The 23787-nt window shown below is 39.6% G+C and overlaps 1 protein-coding gene across 3 annotated transcripts; it reads left to right on the top strand.

The window, feature by feature from the left end:
* Positions 1-3903: 3903 nt before the first annotated feature.
* Positions 3904-23368, top strand: RHAG (Rh associated glycoprotein). 3 transcript variants are annotated; one of them, XM_037392714.1, is made up of 11 exons: positions 3904-4132; positions 10525-10708; positions 11979-12129; positions 12326-12473; positions 13231-13397; positions 14312-14449; positions 15249-15370; positions 16002-16087; positions 16711-16784; positions 18530-18611; positions 22189-23368. In XM_037392714.1, exons 1-10 carry the CDS (start codon positions 3997-3999, stop codon positions 18605-18607), a joined length of 1284 nt encoding a protein of 427 aa, XP_037248611.1. In that variant the 5' UTR covers positions 3904-3996; the 3' UTR covers positions 18608-18611; positions 22189-23368. The 3 variants fall into 3 exon arrangements, with proteins under 3 accessions (XP_037248611.1, XP_037248610.1, XP_037248608.1); XM_037392713.1 differs by lacking the exon at positions 22189-23368 and adding an exon at positions 18936-20202; XM_037392711.1 differs by lacking the exon at positions 22189-23368 and having other exon boundaries at positions 3905-4132; positions 18530-20202.
* The last annotated feature ends 419 nt before the right edge of the window (positions 23369-23787 follow it).

Here is a 23787-nt window from a genome sequence, read left to right as displayed (position 1 = left end):
TTTTTTATTGCCCTCTTCAGCAGCTGGATGGACATCTAAAGACTACTGGCCTTTGAAATGAGATGTAGCAGGTGACCATTCCCCATCGCTTGGCAAGCTTGTGTCAGAAACAAGAGCATCAGGAAAAAAAGATGGGAATGACAGGCATCCATTGACATGGCAGTGGCTTCAGCCAAGAAATATATCAGGCCAAAATCCAGGACCTACTGACTTTCTCCTATGCACAAAGTTTCCACATGGATGTACGGCTGCAGGATCAAGACCTTGTTTTCATGATGTAACAGGATAAACTTTTTGTACTCTCCACAGATGATATGACCAAGGGCCCACAGTCACCTGTAGAAGTTTTTCAATTTAACAGGAAACTTCATTCACACACAAATCACCTAAAAGGGTGGAAATAATCTCTTTTCCTCTAGAGAAATGAAGCTGTTTCTTTTTTGACCTGTGTGCACAGAGGACAGTGTTTATGGATCACTGTAAATGCCTAATGTTTCCCATGATTTCTTTTCACTCTTTTCGTTGAGAAACCTGCCCGGTGCACAGCGGACCTGGCAGACAGAGGAGCCTGCAAGCTGCAAACGTGCCTCTTCCCTGTCCTGTGAAATTCTCATCCAGTATCAGGTCTGCACGAGCCACGAGGAGTTTAGAAGTGCCATTTTCAGTTCTCAGGTAGAGCAGCATCTTGTCGCAGGCACAAAGAGCAATCCAAGCTTTTGCAGAGGAAAGCTAAAACTGTTCTCCTTGCCACCATTGCTTCAGACTCAGGGCGTGGCTATTCACTCTTCTTCCCCTGGAGAGGCTTGGGGAGAATACCTAAAAGGCCTGCCGTTCCCTCAAGCAGCCCCCAGCCCCAAACATGATACAAGCCAAAGCCCATCTCAATGGGAAAAAAAGTGAGGCAGGCAGTCAGACCAAACTGGTTTTTCCCAAAGAGTCCAGTGAGCAAAGTAGCCCAGCTCCACTCTGGATAAAGCATCTTCTTCCTGCTGGCAACTGGTGTTGTCAGTTCTTTTTGCTTAAGCCAGTAATATCAGAAGTTAAATGTTGACAGATTAAGCTTCATTCATGGCAAGAGAGAAGAGTTTCATTTATTGAGAAGAGCAAATATTGGAGTACATAAGTATTGGCATACATAAATATTGGAATATAATTCCTTCAGAGTCCCAGTTCACATGTAAATCACCTGTACATGTATAGAGGCTGTTTATCCGCAGCTGCTGGACATTAGTTAGCCTCACTGGGAAAATAGATAAGTTGGTCTTTCTGGCCAAAAAAATCCCAGAAAATAAAAAGGGGGGACAGGAGGAGGGAAAACCAGACATTGAGCAGTCTGCTGAGGTGGCAGTGTGAAGTTTGCTAAGTGTAGCTCTTAAGGACTGTGTATTCCAGTGGCACTGGTACATCAGCTTCCTGGCACATAGAGCCCTCAGGGCACAGCTTTTGTTTGTGCTCACAGGTAACATATCCCTGTCCCACGCACTGCACAGGCCAAGCAAATTACAACAGAACAAACGAGCACATTTGGCAAGTCCTTGAAAATCTTGTATGGAAAGCCCTGTCCCGAGTCAGCTTTCTGGAGTTCAGGTGCTTAAATTTGAACCATTCCCTAAAAGCTTATGTGACAACATATATCTATAAAGTTATATATATATCTAAGCAATGAAGGGAAATGGGTATCTCTAAAACATTATGCAACTTTTCCTAAAACAGCTGTTTAAGAGAGTTGACTAATCATTTTCTTGGGATGCACGTAATTTCATATTAACTACGAATGCAGTACAACATGAACAACTAAGACATGCATGAATAAATACTCTTTCAGTATGGATTGTGTGCCTTCGTGTTTATGTGCCTGCATGCAATTGAAGATATAAAGTAATAATCTTAGAGAAAGTCCGGAATGAATGAACTTGATTTGACCCATTTTAAAATTTAAATACATACTGAAAGGCACATTCCTCAACAAGATTTCAACAAAGAGCCTTTTCTGCACCCCTGAAAGGACTTAATATAAGGATCGCACATATGTGATGTAATATATTCACTAGAGAAAATGTTATGTAATGAATAACACAAGATATTCATGGCTGAGCTATGGGGAAAAACCAATGAACTTTACGCATGATTTTGTTCTTTTTTAATGACTCCCTGTGCAAATGAAGGATCTCACAGGTGCTTACAATCAAACATTGATGTCTGTCTTATCCCATGGTACAGCAAGGATTGACAATAGCTTTTTAATAAAGCTCTGCTTCCTCTCTTTGAGCTGTTCAAATTAAATACAGTCACTAGAGAGAAAAAAATATGTGTATGCTTATTCTAGCTTTGCCACTTGCAAGGTTTGGTTCTGTGATAGACTGGTATGTCCTCCTTGCTCGACAATTTGCTTTCCATTCCAAATCCACAGAGCCACGTAGAAAAAGCTGACATCATTTTAAACTTAGTTTGGACAGTGTCCAAATTGGTCTAATTTGACCTTTATACTATAAAACTCAACAGCATCAGGGCTTTTATCCTCCCTAGGATTACCACAGCGGTGTCAAGTAGATTTCGTGCAGGAGTTACCATGAACAGGGCACCATTCTGAAAAGGTGCCTGTTGTCAGCCAACCCACTTGGCAAGCTCAAGACTGGCAAATACATAAATTGGCCTCAGGACCAGAGAAAAGGCCATGGAACTGCCTGATATGCCAGTGTACCTTAAAAAACCTGGGCTCTTTAAATCTCATAGCATGTGAGCAGTTTTCCAACATTAGTCTCACCAGGTCAGCAGCTTGATGTAGCATCACCTCCCAGAATCTATAGATCATGCTAAATTTATACCCAAGGACCAATGCAACATTTTATTGCTCTATCTTGGCACTACTATTTCATGAGCAACTAGTCTACTACTGCAATATTATCCCTTTTTTAAAAAAAACATGCAGTTGTTCACAAAATAAAGGCTCCTGCCATACAAGTTTGGCCTGTCTCCTGAATACTGGATTAACAGAGGCCAAGTTACTCGGTATCACATCAATAAAATATTTTATCCACAAAAATTTTAAGTCAAGACAAATTTTGACAAACAATGTGAATCTTAAGAAAAAGTGATCATCAACAGTAATCTAAGTGAACTTTCATCTGCTCCTTCATTCACGAGAAAGTTGACAAACTGAGTTTTTTAAAACCATTTAAGAGATTTCGTCCCTGACCTGTTTTCATTGTCTGAGCTGAGGGAAACACAAAGTGCAATAACTAAAACTGAAAAATTGAGCTGTTTCTTCAAATTCCTCTAGTAATAAACTACAGCTTTATTTTTTCACAGCTAGGACTACCTTCTTTTCTAATGAAGAAGCAAAATTATTTTCTTTTAAAATGAGTTCACAGTAAAAGCTTGTGCTCAGAGTACTTTATTCACTGTGAAAAAGCAAGTACTTCTTCAGCCTACTGAAAGAGATTGTCTTTGCTTGTCATACCCTATATGAAGAGATAGATTATCCATGTCTTTATAAGCATATTTTATAGCCATATTTTATCCATGTCTTTATAACCATAATAAAAAATATTTACCTTTTAAAAGAAAAGCTACAACTTGAAGAAATTATTGACTACAGGAAACACAATCGACTGGTGCTGTGTTCCTTACTATGCGCAACAAACCAGGCTCTGTGAGACTTTCTTTTAGACTAGTTCCTTTTTAAAATACATATAAGACAGTGAGAAGCATATTGTGGCTAAATGAGCTGGTTTGCGTTACAAATTGAAAAAATATGTAAGCTGGTATTTCATGCAAAGAAATAACCTGGAAAATAGAAATTGCTACACTGACCCACACTATTTCCCTCCCATAGTGGGTGTGACGGTGTGTTTGCCTGTCTCTCTCAGGAGGTTTTTGGGGTCTTTTTTTTTTTTTTTCTTTTTTTTGCTATATCTCTCAGATCCACTGAATTAGTCAGCTCCGCTGAAGGCAAGAGTCCTTTATCCAGCTGTCACAGCCACCTGCTCTCCTGCAATGCCTTCAGCCCTTGACACCAACATGAGGTTCAAGTTCTCAATCCTGGCTCTTCTTCTGGAAGTGATCATCATTGTTATTTTTGGGATATTTGTGGAATATGAACTGCATGCTGACATTCAAACTTTATACCCACGTAAGTGTTGCTGTCTAAGATTTATGGAAGTTAGAATTTATTTCAACTAATGCAAAGCAAGATTTCTGAATAACTTATGAGACCTGCTGGTATAGCTAGAAAAGAAAGGCATGCTTTGGGGCAAACTAACTTTTTCTACTGTATGAAAGCAGCAGGCTTCAAAGACAAATTCAAGTTGAGCACATACAAAATTCTGAAAGTGCCTAACTGCTGAGAAGTTAGCTGTTCTGGGAAAGAAGAGTCTTGAAAATGCGTTAGTGTTTTAATAGGAGGTTAAAACCTGGAGAAATATGAATTGCTTTGAACAACTCTAGCATTTTCCAGAGATGGATGGTAGTATTTCTTGCCAGAAGTTATATCCTGATTACTGTATTAAATAATCAAAATCAACAGAACATTTATTTAGTATCATCTAGGTTTCAAAAGTTGTCTTATGAGAACATGGAAACTGGGCAGCATATGCTTCATCATTGCAAAATACGTTTCCAGAAACTAAACTCCATGAAGGGCAATAGTTTTTGTCACAGGGTGGAGAACCCCCTCCTATCTTTCAAAGCAGTGGCTGGGTTGTAGACACTAATGGTTCAGCCTGCAAACATTTCTGTTGATTTGTTGTTTCTGCAAAGGCTTGATAAAGTTTAAGGAGAAAGCTTTTAGCCTGAGAAGTAGTTGCTGACTTCTCCCACACTCCTCTTCCTCATGCAAAGATCAGACTGTTGTAAATAAATAGAAAAATAAGTCTGCAAAGAAGCAGCCTGTGTCTTGCTGGAAGTATTGAAGGTTTGGTTTTCATTTTCTTGGCTCTGATGCCTTAATGACTTGTAGCCCCCATTGCAATCCTCTTAATGATGATTGATTATAACGGTACAGGGCTCCTTGCCTGTATGTAGTACCCACATCATTTTGAATGCATCCCTCTTTTTGTCTCCTTAGAACTAGCCTTCCAGTAGCTGTTGCAGGGGAATGTGATCTCAGGGTTACTTCTCTCCCTATAGTCTCGTGTTGTGTATTCTAACACAGAGCACTGGCCAGTTGGGAGGACAGTGAATGCATGGCATTATTCAGCTCCAGATGCAAGTCAGCTGATGAACATCAGGAGTTAATTACTCACATTTGGTTTAGCTCCACTGAGGTGCAGCAGTAGCCCTGAGAGACAGTAAATTAAGCTATGTCAGAGCTCATTCTTTTTCTGAGGCACAACTTGGCCATGTCCATGATATTGAACTCTCCCAGTTCCTAAATTAGGTGGCCTTATCTAGACAGTATATTGGGAATAACTCTTAGTCCACTGTCACCCAGAAGGTGATAGCTGGCCTAGGCAAAAACCATGCCAGAAACCAGACTAATAATTTCACAGCACAGATAATTCTACTCTGGCACTGTTATTTTATTGATATAGCTATTGCCTAGAACACCTGTTCACCTACCTCTTCTCTGGCTCTTCCCCAAAACAACATGACTACAACAGATACAGCCACAGAACAATAGTGTTTTGGGCATCCTTGTATACTTTGGTAAGCCAAAAGGATGTTATATGGGACATGGGTCCTTCAGACTCGGGTTTAGGTCTGTTTGCCCTGCAAGAACAGAGAAAATTACCTTCTCCGGTCTGAATATCATACCTGCAGGCTCTGGTACTAAGTTGGCCTGCATTTTCTTGGTGCCCCCCTTACCAAGGAAAATTGAAAAAGGTGCATGAGATCCTTGTGCTTCTGCCAGCAATTTAATAGTCTTCAGTGGCCCATTAACAGCACTGTAGTGCATTTCTTAGTAAACTTCAAGTCTTCTCGATGGAGATTGCCTGTGCCACACACGTCACCAGGGGTAGTGTGCTCCCTGGGGAGCTCCTGGGATAGGCTGTTCTCACACCTCTCCCATCGCTTCTGTGGAGCCCTGGTTTTTAATTGAATATGTCTATTTTAAAAAGGTATCAGAGAGAGGGCAGGAACGTCATCAACATCAGAAAGAAAGGGATTCTTCTCACCAGATGTTAACACTACAATATAGGCCTTTAAATGTAATCTATCCAGTTAGGAACCACCCATAATTAATTCTTCCCTAATATCAGCATCTAAAATATGTGGGAGCAATTGCCTGCTGTCCCCCATGCTTTCCTGCACAGGCAGTGTATGACTGTGCTAGGCCTGCACATTGCTCCAAAGCTGTCCACACTACTGAACCTCTAGCAACCTCTGTCAACATTTTGGCTCATGCAAACCACCACCTTGACCTCCTCCAAGGTATTTCTTCAGGCATAGCATTGATAAGGGGCTATGCTCAATAGGTAGCACAGGTGGGAACAGTGTTTGGGGAGAGAAGAGCACGCAGCTGTGCAGATGTGAGTCAGCCTGTGCCATTTGCCTTTTGGCTAGGCTCTGCAGTTTACCAAAAGAGACATAAATTAAGCAAACACTTCAGGTGCAATGTTGGACTTATAGATGCTGACCTAAGGGTTGATGCATCTTGTTCACGATAAAAAACTGGAATAAAAGCAGGATTTCCTAATATTTGACTTTTCATTTTTAGGCCATCTTCCTCTCAAACTTCCCTGTCTACAGAGTGTACCAAAGGGCACAGTTTGCCTGAGGACCCAGCAGAAAGTTAATGCTATGGTTATATAGATTTATTAGGACATATCCTGAGCCAGGACTTCCCCTGGGTTCACAAAATGACGCTTTCAAACTGCTTCCCGTGCTATCCCCATCGATGTTAACCTATCTGTACCTCATAGATTTAGTTGTTTCATCCAGGGGCCAGTTTATATTCTCAGAACTGCAGTGCAGGGCCTGCTGTTGTATGCCTTAAACACCTCAGCACCACGAATTCAAGCTGTTTCAGTATTTTTGGACTGAAGAAAGATGAAAATAATAATTGAGGATCACCTAATTTTGCACTCAGGTAAGGGGAGCTGAGCTGAGTTCATTCCCAACACACAGCTTTGCATTAAATCTATTTCTGGTGCATGCAAGTACAGCTATGGTGAATTGGATGGACAACTTGAGGAGTGCTGTGCCACTAGAATGGGAGGACAAAGGCGTGTGACAGTTCTGCAAGCAGTCCTAGAAGACTTCTTTAGTACTGGTATCCAGTACGTACTGCCTTGTGATCGATCCATGATTCATGGCTTGGGGAAACTGATGTGCTACTCTTGTTCAGGGTTCTACAGTTTACTGCTTTAGGCAGAGCAAAATCACAGCTTTAAGTGTAAACCTAGATGCCACCAGCATCCTTGCATTGAGACCGACCACCATGCAGAGACCGTGATGTGGAATTAGTATGTGGGTCTTGCACAGTCTTGCAGAATCATGCATACTGGTTTCGCTCAGGGTCTGCTGGAGCGTTTTCCCAGTCTTTATTTTCCTGTCTCACAGAATAGAAGCACTGTGTTTTATTAAACATGACTAGTGACTGAAACTTTTTTTTCCAAGTCATGCTGTTTTCCTCACCATTTAAAATCATTCCAGACCTACTCTTCAAAGGGATGTGTAAGGTAGTCAAAGCACAAGGTATAGGCTGAACTTGTTGAAATTTGTCCTCAACATCCATAAATTAACCTAGTTTTAACCAGGCCTTTTAATCTTTTGTGCATGTAAATCCAAACAGTTAGAAAATACTTATATGAATCCTAGCTAGCCCTCAGAAGGACCCAGGATTACATGTCAACCAGATGCTTGTTTCAAACAGAATTGCTTCTAATCTTCAGGCCTGGGGTAAGATTTCTAAAAGCACCTTTCAAGGGACTTGAGCATGCAGGAGCCCTATTGATGGGCACCAAGGATTAAACTCCTTCCGTTATCAACATGCTTTTGAAACCTGTTCTTTCTCTCACAGAGTTACTTAAGCAGTAAAGCATCTTTTACTAATATTTTATGATTCTTTTAATCTACTAATTTACTAAATACATGATTTACTGAGATGTTGTATACATGGACGGGACTGTTTTGATGAGAACAGCTCACTTGTTTCATCTGCAATGATTTAACCACGAGATTGCAAACAAAAGCAAGTAACACACTGAAAGCTAACAAACCATAATCTCCTCCGGGAGAATGGAAAAATTTTCTGACCTGGAGCTGACTACCCGGAATGGGCAAAACTAAAACTGTATTGGAAGGTCCACGGCATAGGCAGATTAAATAATAAAAGGAGCAGAAGTAGGTAATTTTCTAACATATCCCTCATTTGTGCATGAAACTCGTGTCACGTAAACTGAAAACTGTTGAAGTCATCTATCACTTTGACTTGTCATGCTAGGCATTTATTAAATACAATTCCATTTTCTTCTGCTAAAGTCAACTTTTGTAGATATTGTTGTGCAGCTTTTATGGATTTTCCCTCTAGTTCTGTATTTTTTTGGTAACATTTACAAGCTTTTAATAATGTAGTTTTATAACAGTCAGACAAATAGCCCAGGACACTTCTCAGATATTAAGGTGCTGATTCCACAGGTTACTGAGTGAATGGTCACTCATAGGAAATTATTTTTAAAAGGGGAAAAAAAGTTTTGCTCAGCATCTAGTTTCTACTTAACCTTGAAAAAGATGTAATGAGATCTGAGGTTACTCCTTCCCTTATTTGAGAAGAGATTTCTCATGCGACCTGCCAACATATTTTTGCCCCACTTAAAAAAAATCAAGGTGGGTGATCACCTGTACCTGAGATCATCAGGGTAGTGTTAGAGGATTGCTGGGAAGGCTCTCCACTCTGAGTCCTACCAGCACTAACCACTGCTACATGTGTTCCAAGGCAGTTGAAGGAGAGTTGCTCTGGATGTGCAGTCCACCACCACCACCACCACCATGAAGTCAGGTACGAAGACACAGCTCTGTGTTCCTGCGGCACAGGTTGCTGGAAGCTGGGAGGGTGCACAGATGGATGTACCCATCAAATGATCTCGTACTTTAATACCCTTTCCCTAAACACCCCCTGCTGACTCCCTGTGACACAGGAGTATGGGCAAATTAATCTGTGGCTGGAGTTCTGCATTCACTGAGACACTAAAGACTTTGCTGCTGGTAGGATCAGGAAGGTTGTATTAGCATGGGTTGTGTGGTCCCCAGCCGTAACTTTTTCATTTCTTGCCAGGTCTTCTGAAGAAAGGGAATATGTTGAGCTCTAAGCAAGGCAGTTATTTTCACACACCATTGCAATACAAAATATGCAAGTATATCAAAAGCAGAAGCCCAAATGGGGAAGTTAATTGATTGTATGTCTTTTAAAATAAGTAGTAAGCACACAACACAAAAGTTTGGATAGTAGGTCTGGAAATCAAGGAATATGGAGGAAAATGGGAAGCTTTCAAAGGACTGCAGGGGCCTCAAAAATCCCTGTTAAAGTCAGGAAATAAATGTGAAAATGTCCAGCCTAAAGAGGAAGCAAAAGAATTGGGGATGTCTATCCTATTGATAATAGAAAAGATGCATTTCTATGGTGTTTCTTAGATGCGTGTAGCCCAGTGTAAAGGATTTTATTACATGTGTGTATGTACTTCAGCACTAGGTCAGGGCTGGCATAGGATACTGCAAATATAATACAGTTTATTGGGAATCTCCAGTAACTTCTTACACTTTTGGGCCCTCGTTTGGCTAAACATGGTAATGCATATGGCAGAACTGATTATGTTTAAAATATATAACGCATATGGTAACATGGTAATGCATATGGCAGAACTGTAAGAATGATGAAACTGCGTAACCGGGAAATGTAACTTTAAGCCAAATATTACACTAAACAGGTCAATGTCTCAAGCTTTTCCCGCATATTTGCATGTAAGAGGCAATGAAATAGAAATGAAATGTTTTCTCTGTACTGAGGTTCTTATTAACAATAAAATCAGACAAAATGCTTTAATTACAGGACTCTACACTTGTTCGGTGTAGAGCCCATTAAATCATGTAAAACACTTCAGATTAACAAAAAAATTTTCAATATGGTCATGTTTTTAAGAGTATTTTTTAGGGATCACAAGCATACCTTTTCACTGGGCCAGCTAGCACTCTACCAAACAAATCCCATGTACAATTTTGGAGTTACCCAGAACATGCTGGATGTGACAACCTTTATTTAAGGGATAAAAGAACTTTTCTGTAAGGACATAAAGCTGTGATGTTAGCTTCACATGCAGAGAACAGTTTCAGGCATGCTAAATTTGATAGTATAGAGATCTAGTGTTCTTTCCATAATGATATAGCAAGGAATAAAATCAATAATCAGGCCTTGCATTTTCCAGACACTCAAACTTCAATAGTAGACTGGTCATGAAGTGGGGGAAGATGGATCACATTGATTACATGAGTTTGAAGCTCTTTTATATTAAATCCTCACTTGTCCCTAGCTTTCCTCCCTTCATAGTCACTCTTCAAAGTCACTGCACAGACATGTTTTCCTTTCAGTCTTTCAGGATGTCCACGTGATGATATTTATTGGATTTGGTTTCCTGATGACCTTTCTGAAGAAATATGGATTCAGCAGTGTTGGTATCAACATGCTTATTGCTGCTCTCGGACTCCAGTGGGGAACCCTGATGCAAGGATTTTGGCACATGGAAAGAGGGAAAATTCATGTTAGTATTAAAAGGTACATATGAGTTTACCAAAACTGACATTTCTATCCCTTAAGATAGCAGGAGAAGCCATAAACTAAATCTGTGGGATCAGACTTCTAAGTTTACTGAAATCTGATGGATCTTTACTGCCCATCTCTCAACATTCATCTGCCCATCACCTCTAAAGGGGCAACGCCTGGTGCACTGGGCCACAAGAACCAAAGGGTGGGATGGAATTTGAGGTGCTACGTTGCACATGGGCTATAGGTCATACAGAGGGATTGCTTTGCATCTATGGAGCTGTGGAAGCTAGAAGTCTTCCAGCAGTAACACTGCACCACCTGCAGCCAGCAGGCATGAAGGAATCTGTCCTTCCATGGCACCTGGGGTCACAAAAGAAAGGCTAGAACAGTGTGTCTATCCACTCATGAGGTTTTCTCCTACTTCTCAAGGAGTGATTTGCCTGAGCACCATACTGCAGTAAGTTTTGGACCCCAGTCATAGAAAAAGAGACCTCATGAGCAATGTCTCTAGATGCTTTTAATTCCCCTCCTATCCATCTGTCCTCCTTCTACGAAGGTCTCAGGGTGTTTTCCACATCAGCAGTTCTGTTTGCTGAGACAACACATAGACAACTTCGAAAGGGACAGCATCCAAACTTTACTGAGGGACAAGCAGAAATAATGTAAGCAGCTCTATAACGCTTACAGACTAGCATCTGTAAAGGGACCAATAAGTTAGTGCCCCTCTGTGCTGCAAGTTTTTGACCAATTTGTGGTTTTATTTATCCTTGCCATTCTCCATAACCTGTTAACACTGGTCCTTCCTGACAGCTAGTGCAAACATTAGCACAGTGATAGAAAGGCATGCAAGGCTTTTGAAATGAGATAAACTACCTGACCAAAGCTAAGACCCCCCCCGTCATCTTTGGTGTTCAAGTAACAGTCAGAGCTGGAAATACCCCTGCACATCCACAATGCACGTCTCACAGATTTTTCACTGTAAATTCCACCAGCTAGGCATATATATGGTATAAGCAGAAGGTAACCTTGAGACACTTTTTCCTCAGTAGCTTGTAAGATCCCTACAAATCCCATCTGGAAAGGTTTGATAAAACTTTCATCCGCAAAGATTATCTTGATAATTTTGTATCTGAAGAGTTAAAGCTCTGACATTTTAATGAAATGACATCTTTGGTATTATAGCCTTATTTCAGGTCTCTTTAAGCTGATTTTTTTTCCTGTGCTTTTGGTTTTGCTTTTGTTTGCTTTTATTTGTTTGTTGTTTTTTTTTTAACTTCAGCATGATAAATGCAGACTTCAGTACAGCAACTGCTTTAATTTCATTTGGAGCAGTCCTGGGGAAAACAAGTCCTGTTCAGATGCTGATCTTGACAGTTCTGGAAATCACAATCTTTGCATGCAATGAACATCTAGTTACACGAGTATTTGAGGTACATCTATTTGGTAAAAACTGTTTTCTGTTTATAACAAATGTTTTCACTTTATAATATTTCCACTGAGCATATTCTAGGCTCTAGTTTCTACCATAGAAAATAAAACATTAAAGTCATTCAGACTTCTCTTTCATCAAGTCCTCATCTTTACACAGTATGAAATCGGTGGCATCATTTTGGGTCCTTATTACAGGCCACAGATGTTGGAGGCTCTATGACTATCCATGCCTTTGGAGCTTATTTTGGTTTGGCCGTAACCCTAGTCTTGCATCGTCCTGGTTTGAAAAACAAACATCAAAATGAAGAATCTACCTATCATACAGACATATTTGCCATGATTGGTAAGTGATGTAACAGTGAGTGCTGATCTGCTGTTCATCCCTCTTTCATCTCTATATTGTAATGATTTCCTATTATTATTCTGCATCCACTTTCTTAAGTACATTCTTAGAGGCATATTCTTTTTTGTCTGATGCATGCACATTGTTTTCAGCGACACACAAATTTTTACAGTTTCCCCTTCATTAAAAAAAAGGAAAGATGAAATTAAAGAGGTATTTTCAGTGTATGTTTGTGGTGACTCCTGTTTAATTAAATCTTCTGTTACAAGCAGCATTTCCAGGGAAACTGGCCATAATTCAAAATATTGAGCTGTGCCAGTCCCACTAATGCGTGTTAGAAACCATACATCTATATGTCCATGAGATCTATCCATAGATCACTTTAACAGCTAAAACTATCAGTTATATCAACAGATGACAAAAGATTTACATGTGAGCTGTCTTGCTAATGCATCCTACTCTGCTATGGTTTTCACAGTGGTGGTGAGCCCTGGCAGTGAGTGAGGCATGACAAGGGGTCACAACATGTTCAAGTCTTCCAGTAAGATTTGAAAGAGACCATGTGTCCAAATGCTAGCTGCCATGGCAAAATCTTCTGCATAATCTATTATTTCCTCAAGCATTTTGGCTATTTCACGTTTCTTATCAATCACCTTCCTCCTTTCTTGTACCTAGTTCTGCTGTGTTGGTTCTTTCACAGCTAAATGTCCCTTGTGACTGAATAGTCTCTGTTTTGTTTTGACTTACATTCATCCAGGTACCCTGTTCCTTTGGCTTTTTTGGCCCAGTTTTAACTCTGCCATTGTACCTGAAACACCTCCCATGATTACAGCAATTATCAACACTTACTTTTCTTTGGCTGCATGTACTGTTGTAACATTTGCCCTCTCCAGCCTGGTGGATCAAAGAGGCAAATTCAACATGGTAAGAATCACATCACAACCTCTGTTAAATTGAGTCACCCATCAAAAATAAGGAAGATTAGGCAGATTCCCAATGTCCGTGAGCTATCTGGAACCTTTGCTCATATTGTTGGCAAAATCAGAGCTATTATACTTCTAAAAGCTATAATGTGAGTTTGGGCCCTGAAGCAACCCATCCTGCTTTAAGTATGTGGGATTACTCAGTGGGATCACTGCATCTGGAGAGTGAAAAGCTCTTTGACATTATAGTGGGGGTCCTGCTCCCTTGTTCTCTCTTGTCCACAGAACCTGCTGAACCACAGAGACATTAGACCAACGTTCAGGTGGACTTTGGGGTTTTATTCTGAAGAAGATCCTCTGTGAGTTACCATATTGCGATAGCCAAGACAGGTTTCTCAAGGCAATGACCTGTTCCCTGGAGATCTCACAGTGCAGCTGTACAACAGGCAAAGCCAGACTAGGTTGGAGCTGCCAGGCTGCCAGCCTTACATCTCCTTGCCCAAAAATCTAGCCCTATGTTTTCACTTATTTCTTTCCAGCAATTGTAGTGTTTACCTGAGCCGGTCATGAGCTGGCATAGTTCCATGAGCTTTGCAGAATTCCATACTGTGGCAGAAGGCAGTTCTCACTGACTCAGCCTGGTTTCTCAAGAGGTCAGATGAGTTTTGGTGACCTTGCAAAAATTGGCCTTTATTAAACTGGTCCCAGCTAAACTGGGTTAGTACAGCTTTGAACCAACACCTTGAACACGTAACAGGGAACCCTGCTTTAAATTCCTGTTCGTTCTTCATTGGAAAAATCCCGCCTGAAGAAAAGGAAAAACTTCTACATGCTGAAAAGCTTTCAGAGTCACTCAGCCCTAAACCAAACCTCTGTTCCACATATATCATCTCCATCTCTGTATACTTTTTGCAGGTTCTCATTCAAAATGCCACCTTGGCAGGAGGAGTAGCAATGGGTACCTGTGCTGACCTGCCAATCCACTGTTTTGCTGCCATGTGCATTGGGGGCATTGCTGGAATCATCTCTGTCCTTGGGTTCTGCTTCCTGACTGTAAGTATTGAGGACCCACCTCTGCTCTCAGTTACTTACTGCTTCATTGGCTTTACTGGAGCTCCTTTGGTTCCCTAGGAGTCTAGAAACTGGCTGACACAGTAGAGAGAGAAAGCTCTAGAGAACAGTTATTTTTAAATCACTGTGATTTAAATATATGCTTATGAGCTAACTTCAGTCCGTCACCTAGCTAAAAAACCAGAAAGATCACGAAGATTTTAGGGCTCATTAAAGCTGGGATTTCTGTTCAAGGAGCTGCCAGAATTTTGAATCCCATGTTTCGATGAAATAGGACTAATTACATTTCAGTCTTTTAAAGCCTCTAAATAAATCTGTAACCAAAAAATACTTTTGAAGTAGGAAATGGAATTATTTCACGTATAAAATGTAGAAAAAAAATAGTCAGACCAAAAGTGTTTAAACTGGCATTTCCTGATGGAGAAACACCCTGGAAGAAAATACCTGACAGGTGTGTATGTGTTACTTAGCCACTGCTTTCAGCCTTTGCTGCAGTGGCTGAAAGGATTAGGAGTATCAGTGGACTGTCCTGTGTCTTGTATCATTATGTTTATGATGGTAGCTTGGACATTTGTACCATTATAAGGACATACTTGGTTTTCTCTGCATGTAAACTATTTCACAGTGAAGGGAAAGACACAGGTTTTATAGCTAAACTTTGTGTACATGAAATAAGTTAAATTGTTTCTTCTACTTCTGCACTACTTTCTTTTGCATATCATTCTAGACATAATGGAAGACTATAAACTTACTATAAACCTCATATTTCCCCTTATTTCAGCCTTTGCTGGCATCTAAGCTGAACATTCATGACACTTGTGGAGTTCATAATTTACATGGTTTACCTGGAGTATTGGGAGGTATCACTGGCATCGTAGTAACTGCTATAAGGACGGACACTCGGTGAGTTATAGAGGAAAGAGAGAAAGGAGTTTATTGAATGTCTATCCTAATTTTGCACCTTCCATGGATCTAATTATGATATTTTATTTTTTTTCAGAAAAATGCATCTTTGATTTGATGACATTGTGTTCTGGTTTAAATAGGACTCTTAATAGCCTGCTACTAACACACTGTTTATATACTTGTTCCAAATTAAAAACTCAAGTAAAAATAAATCAAATAAAGACATCATAAAACAAACAAACAAACAAACCACCCCAACAATTAAATGTAGAAGAATCTTTATTATGATTCTACAATTACGCTGCTGGCAACTGTAAGATCTCCAAGAAAATTTGCAAAATGGGCTATTTCCACTATCTTAAAAGACCCTAAGAAGATGGAATGTTGATCTTTTTGACATTCTTTCAAGGCTTACAATATATTAATAACCTTTTCAAAGAACTTGTTTTCTTCTTTATAAAACAAAACCAAAGTAAAATCACATTTTCTGTCCACAGCGATGGCAGGGTATTTTTCTATGAGCCACCTTGCCCAGCAGAAAGCAAGTACAATGTTGTAAGACCTATTATCAGTCTTAATGTGTAAAAAGTTTTTGATTGTCAATGCTTTGTTTTTCTGCCCTTTTCAGGCCAGGTAGCAGATTTACTCCTAGTATGCAGGCTGCTGCCCTGGGCAGTACAATTGGAATTGCACTGGCAGGTGGAGTATTGACAGGTCAGTATGATGCAACTGAAATACATGTGAATTTAGAGGTTTGCCCATGGACAGCTTAAATGTATCAACAATTTCATGTGAATAATACAAAATAGAAAAATAGAAATAACGCATGATGGCACACTGGCAGAAATGTAAAGATGGAAAAGCAGTTTTCCAATAATTTAGTCTTCAAATGAAGCCTAGATATCTTACTGAATACATGCCTCAAAGATACTGGCTTGTATATATAGGAATGGTAAGATGTTCTGGATGAAATTCTCTAGATTCAGACAGAATTCTCAACAGAAACTAGTTTGAGATGAAGACATATTTGTTTCAGTGTGTCACATGTTTCCATGTGATTGTGGATACTTTCTAAACAAAAATTTAGGCTGAAATAGAAAATCCCAGTCTGAAATCTGGGAAAGATTTAAGGAGATAAAAACAAGGTCTTATTCATATCACAAAGGAACCTGCTTCGCCTCTCATAATGAGCGACCTGATATCCCAAAATGGTTGGGCATTTCTGTAGATTAGGAAACAGATTAGGTCAGAAAACTTAGGTGATTCCCCAGGGCACGAGGAACATTTACTTGGGCATTTTATCCATTTTTTAACCCCTGATGCTGTTTTTCCTGCAGGTGGTATTCTAAAGCTGCCCTTCTTGGGACACACATCTGACCAGAACTGCTTTGATGACTCTGTTTATTGGGAGGTAAGACACAACCTCCCTTTATTTTCATTAGGTTGGAAGATGTACAGCACCCTGCAGTCCTGCTCTTTTGAGGTTTTTGTGGTTTGCACACAAGTTTCAGCTTTCAAAAATGTTGCTGTGTCTCAGGCTGTGAATGTATCAAAGCCACCTTCAGGGTCTTTTTTGGACATGCTAGCTAGTCATGCCATTTACATTAGACTAACCTTGAACAAAAAGCAGAAACAGACCCAATAAACTGAGACCTCGGTGGAGGTCTCAGCCTCTTCATCTCCCTTTTAAGTGCTTGTTGGGCCAGGTATCTTCTTCCCTCTTGCAGTTCAGCCACATGATAATTGCATTTTTGGCTAAATGGTGCTGCTTTTCTAGTGTCATTTAGAATTTCATGCTGAACGAAATTTAGAGCGCTTTTTCAGTATTTGAAGGGTGAGTGCCCTTAGGCTGAGCGGAAGCTCTTCTGCTTCCTTGTTAAGTGATCTGCCCGCTAAAATTTTCAGAAGATGGGCCTCCTGGCACTATCATTTTATGCGTGAAGACACAACTATGGGGCTTAGAAACCAGTACATCTGAAATGCCCTGCTCAGCTCCCTTTACGCTCAGTGAAGAGGTGGATCTAGATTACAGGTCATTTGAACCCTTCCCGATCTATGTTCGATTACATGAGTTAAAACCTTGAAAGTCTGTATATTCCCAACGATAATCAAAAACCTTTCATTGCCTGCCTCAAATGTAGAGCTCTATACACTGAAGACCTAGATTTGATTGGTTGAGTCCCACATACATCTCAGAGTTGGATGGCTACAATCACGTTGTGAGCAGAAACTCAGACATAACTTTCCTCTTGGCTAACCTAAGAAGCTCCCTGTACTAGTTGTAGGCTTTCTGCACCTCCCTTCATTAGGGACTGATGACAGACTCTTAATTTAGGCAAGCTGAATTTTATCCTTTATGCCATGAAAAACTCAGAAAGACAAGTAAAAATACATGGTCTGCATTCCTTGTAAATGAAATGTGATTTTATTCATTTTTAATTAGATTTTATTAGGGTTTTTTTAACGGATTAAACTCTAGTATGAACCAACCACACAATCTGGCTTCTGGTGAGACAAAGTTTACAGGCTAAGGGGAAGTTTTGAGCCAAAAGATCAGCTGTATCAATGACAATCTGAAAAAAACCTACAACTTTTAATGACAGCTCTGCAAGTCATTCGCTGTTTGACCTTGGGAAAGTCAAAGCACCAGGTTTCAGCAAGACCTGAAATAGGCTGCCATATGTAAATAATAAAAAAATTGTCAGGAAGAGGAAAGTTTTAAAGTGTGGCTGAAGAATCCACAGCCTGTATTATCACAGTGATGATAATGCAAGCCTGCTCAATTGAAGGTCCTGTAGTATCAGCAGAACTGCTCAGGAATATTCTAAAAGAGCATTATCAGGTAATGGGAAGGGACATGGATATTTTGCATACAGCATCGTTTACATTTCATTAGAGATGGTCACTTTGTTTCTTTAGAGCTCTTTGAAAATCCCAGATATTAATTTGCATTCATGTAGCTAACAGTGTTAAGGAATTATTCTGTTAAGAAAACCCTGCAAACATACCTCAGAATTCAGAACTGATGGTTCATGTCAGGCTGGGTCAATAAATGGACACAAACAGAATGACATTTTTAGTGCACTTTAGTCTCCTTTTATGGCAAAATGAAGTCTATAACTCATCAACCAAACTCTCCTCTGATTTTCATGGCAGGTCCCAGAAGAGGAGAAACCATGTGAAATTCACTCCAACAGCTACCATGAGCACATCAGATCTGAAGCCACCATGTAGAAAAGTAATCCATCTGTAATATTTGTCCTAATTATGCTCTTTTCAGTTTCTAATGCGAAAATCCAACACCTAGTTATTGTCCTAATGACATTAGGTTTTCAAGAAGGGGCTGCAGATAGTTATATTTTTGTAATATAAAGCAAGCTTGATTTCAGTATACACAGTCATTATGCCAAGCTCAGGTGAATTAGCTAGATCCTTCCAGTATATTTGTTTATCAGAAAAACCAACCACAAGTTGCTCTACAAAATTATCTGTATCTTACCTCCTGTCATCTCTAAGTCGATATAGCCATTGAAACAACCTTTGTGTTTCAAACCTATCACAGGACATGATACTTAACTGCAAGATCTCTGAGTCACAGTCACACCGTTAACTGCATGGGGTAATCAAGAAGAATTTGGATTCTAACAAGCTTTCCACCAGAGCATCCCAGATTAAGTGTTTAAGCAATAGTGTCCTATTTTTGGATGAGGGAGAAAATTTACTGTATTTTGAAGATTGGTTATGGCAGATAACAAAGGGTTGAAATAATTTCCATGGCAAAGCACAGAATATAGTGATCGATGAGGTATACTAAATGGCAATATGAATATTGAGATTCTTTGTTAATATGTTTCTTGAAAAGAAGAAGAAAGTGAAATGGTGAAAAATTTCATTCTTAACATAGATTTATTTAGACTATTTCAAGGACACAATCAGGGAATTGAGTAGGAGCTATGTAAAACAGGTAATTACATATGTCTTATTATATCCAGTGTAACAATTGGATAGTAGCTGATGTCAATAGATATAAACTGGACTAAAGGCAAAGTCCAAGAAAAAGCAAAAGTGTGAGTTGTTAGGAACTGATCAGAAAGCAACCGTGTTCAGCCTACAGAAGACTCAGTGAGAACTGTCTGGTGAGTCGCTACCTTTGAAGGCACCATCTCCTAAAACAAGAGAAAGCAAAAAAAAGAAAACTGAAGCTAAATTAAAGTAAATTAATTCCACCTGAGAAGCGATGATACAGGCTTGTATTGAGGTATCTGAAGGAACTCTATGAGATGACAGTAGCTGGGAGCAGTCACACATCTGTGCCTACCTACATGGAGTCATCCATTGACAGGCAATGGATGGGAGATGAAAATCTAACAGAAGCATCACAGTGCCTCTAGGCATTATTTGGACACAGAGAGCTACCACTGATGTCTCAGAAGGACAGGCTACAGGGGATAAACTTTTATATTGGCACCTCATTTCAAGTCTTACTTAACAGATTTAAGGGGAAAACCCCTCTCACATAACATAGCACAGAAATTTTCAGTTCTGCTGATGTATTTTTCCTTGAAAAAAATCTAGAAAGATACTAGGCAAGGCTGTCCCATATGCTGTATCAGCTGTATACTGCTATATATGTCATACTTCTATCTATGAATGAAAATACATTTGTAACACAGTTTATTTCAGACATTTCTTTTGAATATGTGCAATGACTGACTCTTTTCTACCTTGTTGGCTAAAAAGGCATCTTTTATCCCTTCAAAGTTTTCTCACAATTGTTTTTGTAAAAACTGAGATGGCATTTAACAATGTAAATATTGCATATGTAAAGATTTTAGAAGTATTTTGTGCATAATTTACAAACGCCAAGTATTGAAGTACTTGACAAAAATTCCAGCAGACTGTAAAAATCTTTTCAACATATGAAGTTCACCCCTCAAAAACCTACTTGGGGATTTGGAGGGTCTTTCATTCACCTACAGTTGTAACTTCACTGTGAGCGCTGACCGCAAAGGAACACCTGAGTGAGAAAGCACCACATGCTGCAAGCCCATCTTTCAGAATGATGACCTCAACAGTTATCTGTAGTCCTTTAAAACAAAACGGGGGAGGGGGAATAAATTATGCAGGTTTGTTCTCCAGTTCTCCTTATCATCCTTCCATAGTAACCCAGACCCTCATCCACTAAATACACATTATTGTCCTCTGCCTTTTTCAGAAGATTACTGACCCAGAGAAATCAGTCCTGCAGGTTCTCTCCAAAAACAGAGTAGGGAGATGGATCCCTTTACACAGAGGTTTATTCCACCTCACCTAGCTATTGTTTTCAGGAAATTCTTTGCTTCCTTTTTGACAAAGAAGGACCCTAGAAGTAGGGCCTGTAGCAATAAGACAGAGAGTGATAGTTTTAAACTAAAAGAAGGTACATTCAGACTAGATATAAGAATTATTTTTTTTTTTTTTTTTTTTTTTTTACAATGAGGGTGGCAAGACACTGACACAGGCTGCCCAGAGCAGCTGTGAATGCCCTATCCCCGGAAACATTCAAAGCCAGACTGGACAGGGCTGGTAGCAACTTGACTTAGTAGAAAGTGTCCCTGCCCATGGCATGGTGATGGGATTAGATGGCTTTTAAAAGTCCCTTTCCACCCAAATAATTCTGTGATTCTAAGCCTAGCTTAGCCTGGGAAACTTATTTTAGAGATGGCTGAAACCACGTAAGGAGTATATGACTTTAACAACTGGAAAAAGGATTACAAATGCATCTGTGAAAAACACTTTAATAGGTTCATTCTGTTGTTCACAATACTTAAAAACTAGTGAATAATACAGAAAAAGCAGTAGGACCATTAAAAATATAAAAAACATGTTTTAAAAACATCAAAAAAGAAATGGGACCAGAAGAGACCTCTTGCACAAGGTGGTGCACCCACGTGACTAAACCCTCACATGAAGTTAAGCTAAAATAACAGGATGCCAGAAATTACAGATCATTATATGAGAAAATTGCAGGGTAAGACAGGAAACAATCCAACCCTCTGATAAGAATTACAGAAAAACACATTTTTTGTGCGTTATGAGTTACATAAGAGGCCTAATAGCACAGATAATTGCAAGGGAAAATTGGGGACCTTATGGGGAGCATAACCTTGAAAGGCCAGCAGTGCCCCTGTAAGCACAGCTGAAATACCAGCTTTGGGTATGGCTGTAGCAAATCTGAGATCAAACAAAAATTAGTTAGTAGTAGGCAAAGCAATAGGAAAAGGGACAATGAGGCACAGAAAACAACCTGCAATGAGGTCTGTGTGGGGTTTCTGTCAGGCAGTCCTGAGATATATTGCTGCAGCTTAAAGCAAGATCTTATTTTGATCATCCATACATGTTTGATTTCCTCCTGTGGTCTCCACCCTGCTATGGTGGAGGGTTGCTGATCATGCACAGCCCAAAACTCATCCATTCTCTATGGTCAGAAGTTTTAGACCAGTGCCTTGGCTCAAGACATGAATCCAGGCCTCAGACTTTTTCCACCCTGTATGAAAAGATTGGACACAGTTTCCCAGCATTTTTCAGACTATCCTTCACCCCTCATAGAGAATCTATGCAACAGATGATGCACAAAGATGTCCATGGTGGTATCATCAGGAAATGAAACACAGCAATTCTCATACAGATAACCTTTGTTTAATCAGAGCTTTATGCATCACTTTCTTTTAAACATGACTGTGCCCTTGAAGCACATGGTTTCCCTTAAGTTTCTTTACCCTAACCACTCACCTCCATAATTCTGATGTCAGTGCCATTTGTTTTTTTTGTCTTAGGGTGTCTTCTTTGGCTGATTATTTCCAGAGTAATCAAAGCTTCGAGTACCCTGAGTCAGCAGAGCTTTGTACATATGTGCAACTTGTGTGATATGTTACTGGACATTATGGAAAGGTGCCCAGTCTTAAAGAAGCTTAAAATGTTTTGCCAAGAACCCTTTTGCACATCAATGAGGGAGCCATACATTGGCAGGCAAGGAAAGAGAGAAGTTAAATGAAACACGTGGTGGAGGCTGAGCTTTGAGGATGGGACTGAAAAGTAAACCAAAGTTAAAGTACAGCTACTCTAAATTTGAAGTTCATGGTGACTAGCATTTTTCTTTCTCAAAGACAGCCAATGCTTTGTCCTCTCCAACAACCACTGACCACTCTGTCTGACCTTTGTTCTCAGCTTGACTTGTTTTTACATTAAAAAATATGAATCTTATTTAAGCTTTTTTAAGTGAGTAAAAATTAAATCAGTACTGACATTTGTTAAGCTGTGCATAAAAGTACCTGAAAAAGATGAGTTAAATGGCAGCTACTGTGTGTAACTTTCAACTTGAAGTTAGATTCCACCATAAGGATGCTGAAAGCTCTTTCTTAGATTTCTGTCAGTCTCAGAAGAAACCTTAAGAGACTGTTCATATTTTCCAAATCAGTAGCATGTCAGAGGTTAGGTCAGCTATCCTTTGAAAGGTATTTTCTGTATCCGCTCCTAATCAGAAAAGAGATGTCTTAGTCTCTAAGTGTCAAACTGACAGAAGCCACCCAGATTGGTGGTTTTCAATCTGAAAACTTCAAATCTAGTGTTTTTAAGGTAGTGTATCTTTTTTTAAAAGATATTAAATACAGATAGATTAAATTTTAAGGAAGTAAAATAAAGGATTAGGATTTAAAGAAATAAAAAGTTTCATCTTAATATTATTTCCTTTTATTAGCAATTATTTCTAATTCAAACTCAATATAGGTCAAGTTTATTGACACTCAGCCCTTTTCCAGAACACCAGTGGATGTTCATAACTTTGAAGACCATCTTACAGATACATAGTACTACCTCTTTCAGAGCAATATCTTTGTATTTCATTAATGAAAGGTAATTTTATTTCAAAGCTCGTTACTGAATATTTGCCCACAAAATTTCTTAACATTTGTATTCAAACCTGTTGCTGATTAAATGCATGAATTAATGATCAGATGATCAATTGTATTGATTTGATATTTCTTGGGGATGTACAGTCTTCTTTCTCACTGGGATCAACTTGTTAACAAAGTGTGGTGGGTTGATCTTGGCTGGATGCCAGGTGCCCACCAAGATGCTCTAGCACTCCCCTCCTCAATAAAGCTGGGGAGGAGAAAATAAGATGGAAAAAAAAGTACTTGTGGGTCAAGATAAAGACAGGTTATTGAAGCAATAGCAAAAGTTGCACATGTGAAAGTGAAGGAAAAAGATGTTATTCTCTACTTCCCATCAGCAGGTGATGTTCAGGCACTTCCCGGGAAGCAGGGCTGCCCTGCTTGTAGCACTTGCTCCAGAAGACAAACACAGCAAATAACAAATGCCCCCCCATTCCTCCTCCTTTCTCTTTTTTATATCTGAACAGACATCATATGGTATGG

Source organism: Falco rusticolus, chromosome 6 (genome assembly GCF_015220075.1).
Source record: "Falco rusticolus isolate bFalRus1 chromosome 6, bFalRus1.pri, whole genome shotgun sequence".
NCBI classification, from domain to species: domain Eukaryota; kingdom Metazoa; phylum Chordata; class Aves; order Falconiformes; family Falconidae; genus Falco; species Falco rusticolus.
The sequence above is the reverse complement of the archived record's forward strand: the minus strand, read 5'-3'. Positions and strand labels throughout refer to the sequence as shown.

Bases quoted from the DNA above. Each gene is read 5' to 3' on its own strand.
- RHAG (XM_037392714.1), top strand. From the start codon at position 3,997: ATGCCTTCAGCCCTTGACACCAACATGAGGTTCAAGTTCTCAATCCTG. The intron at 4,133-10,524 runs GTAAGTGTTGCT...TTTTCCTTTCAG, and splicing joins CATTCAAACTTTATACCCAC to TCTTTCAGGATGTCCACGTG. The intron at 12,474-13,230 runs GTAAGTGATGTA...ACATTCATCCAG, and splicing joins AGACATATTTGCCATGATTG to GTACCCTGTTCCTTTGGCTT.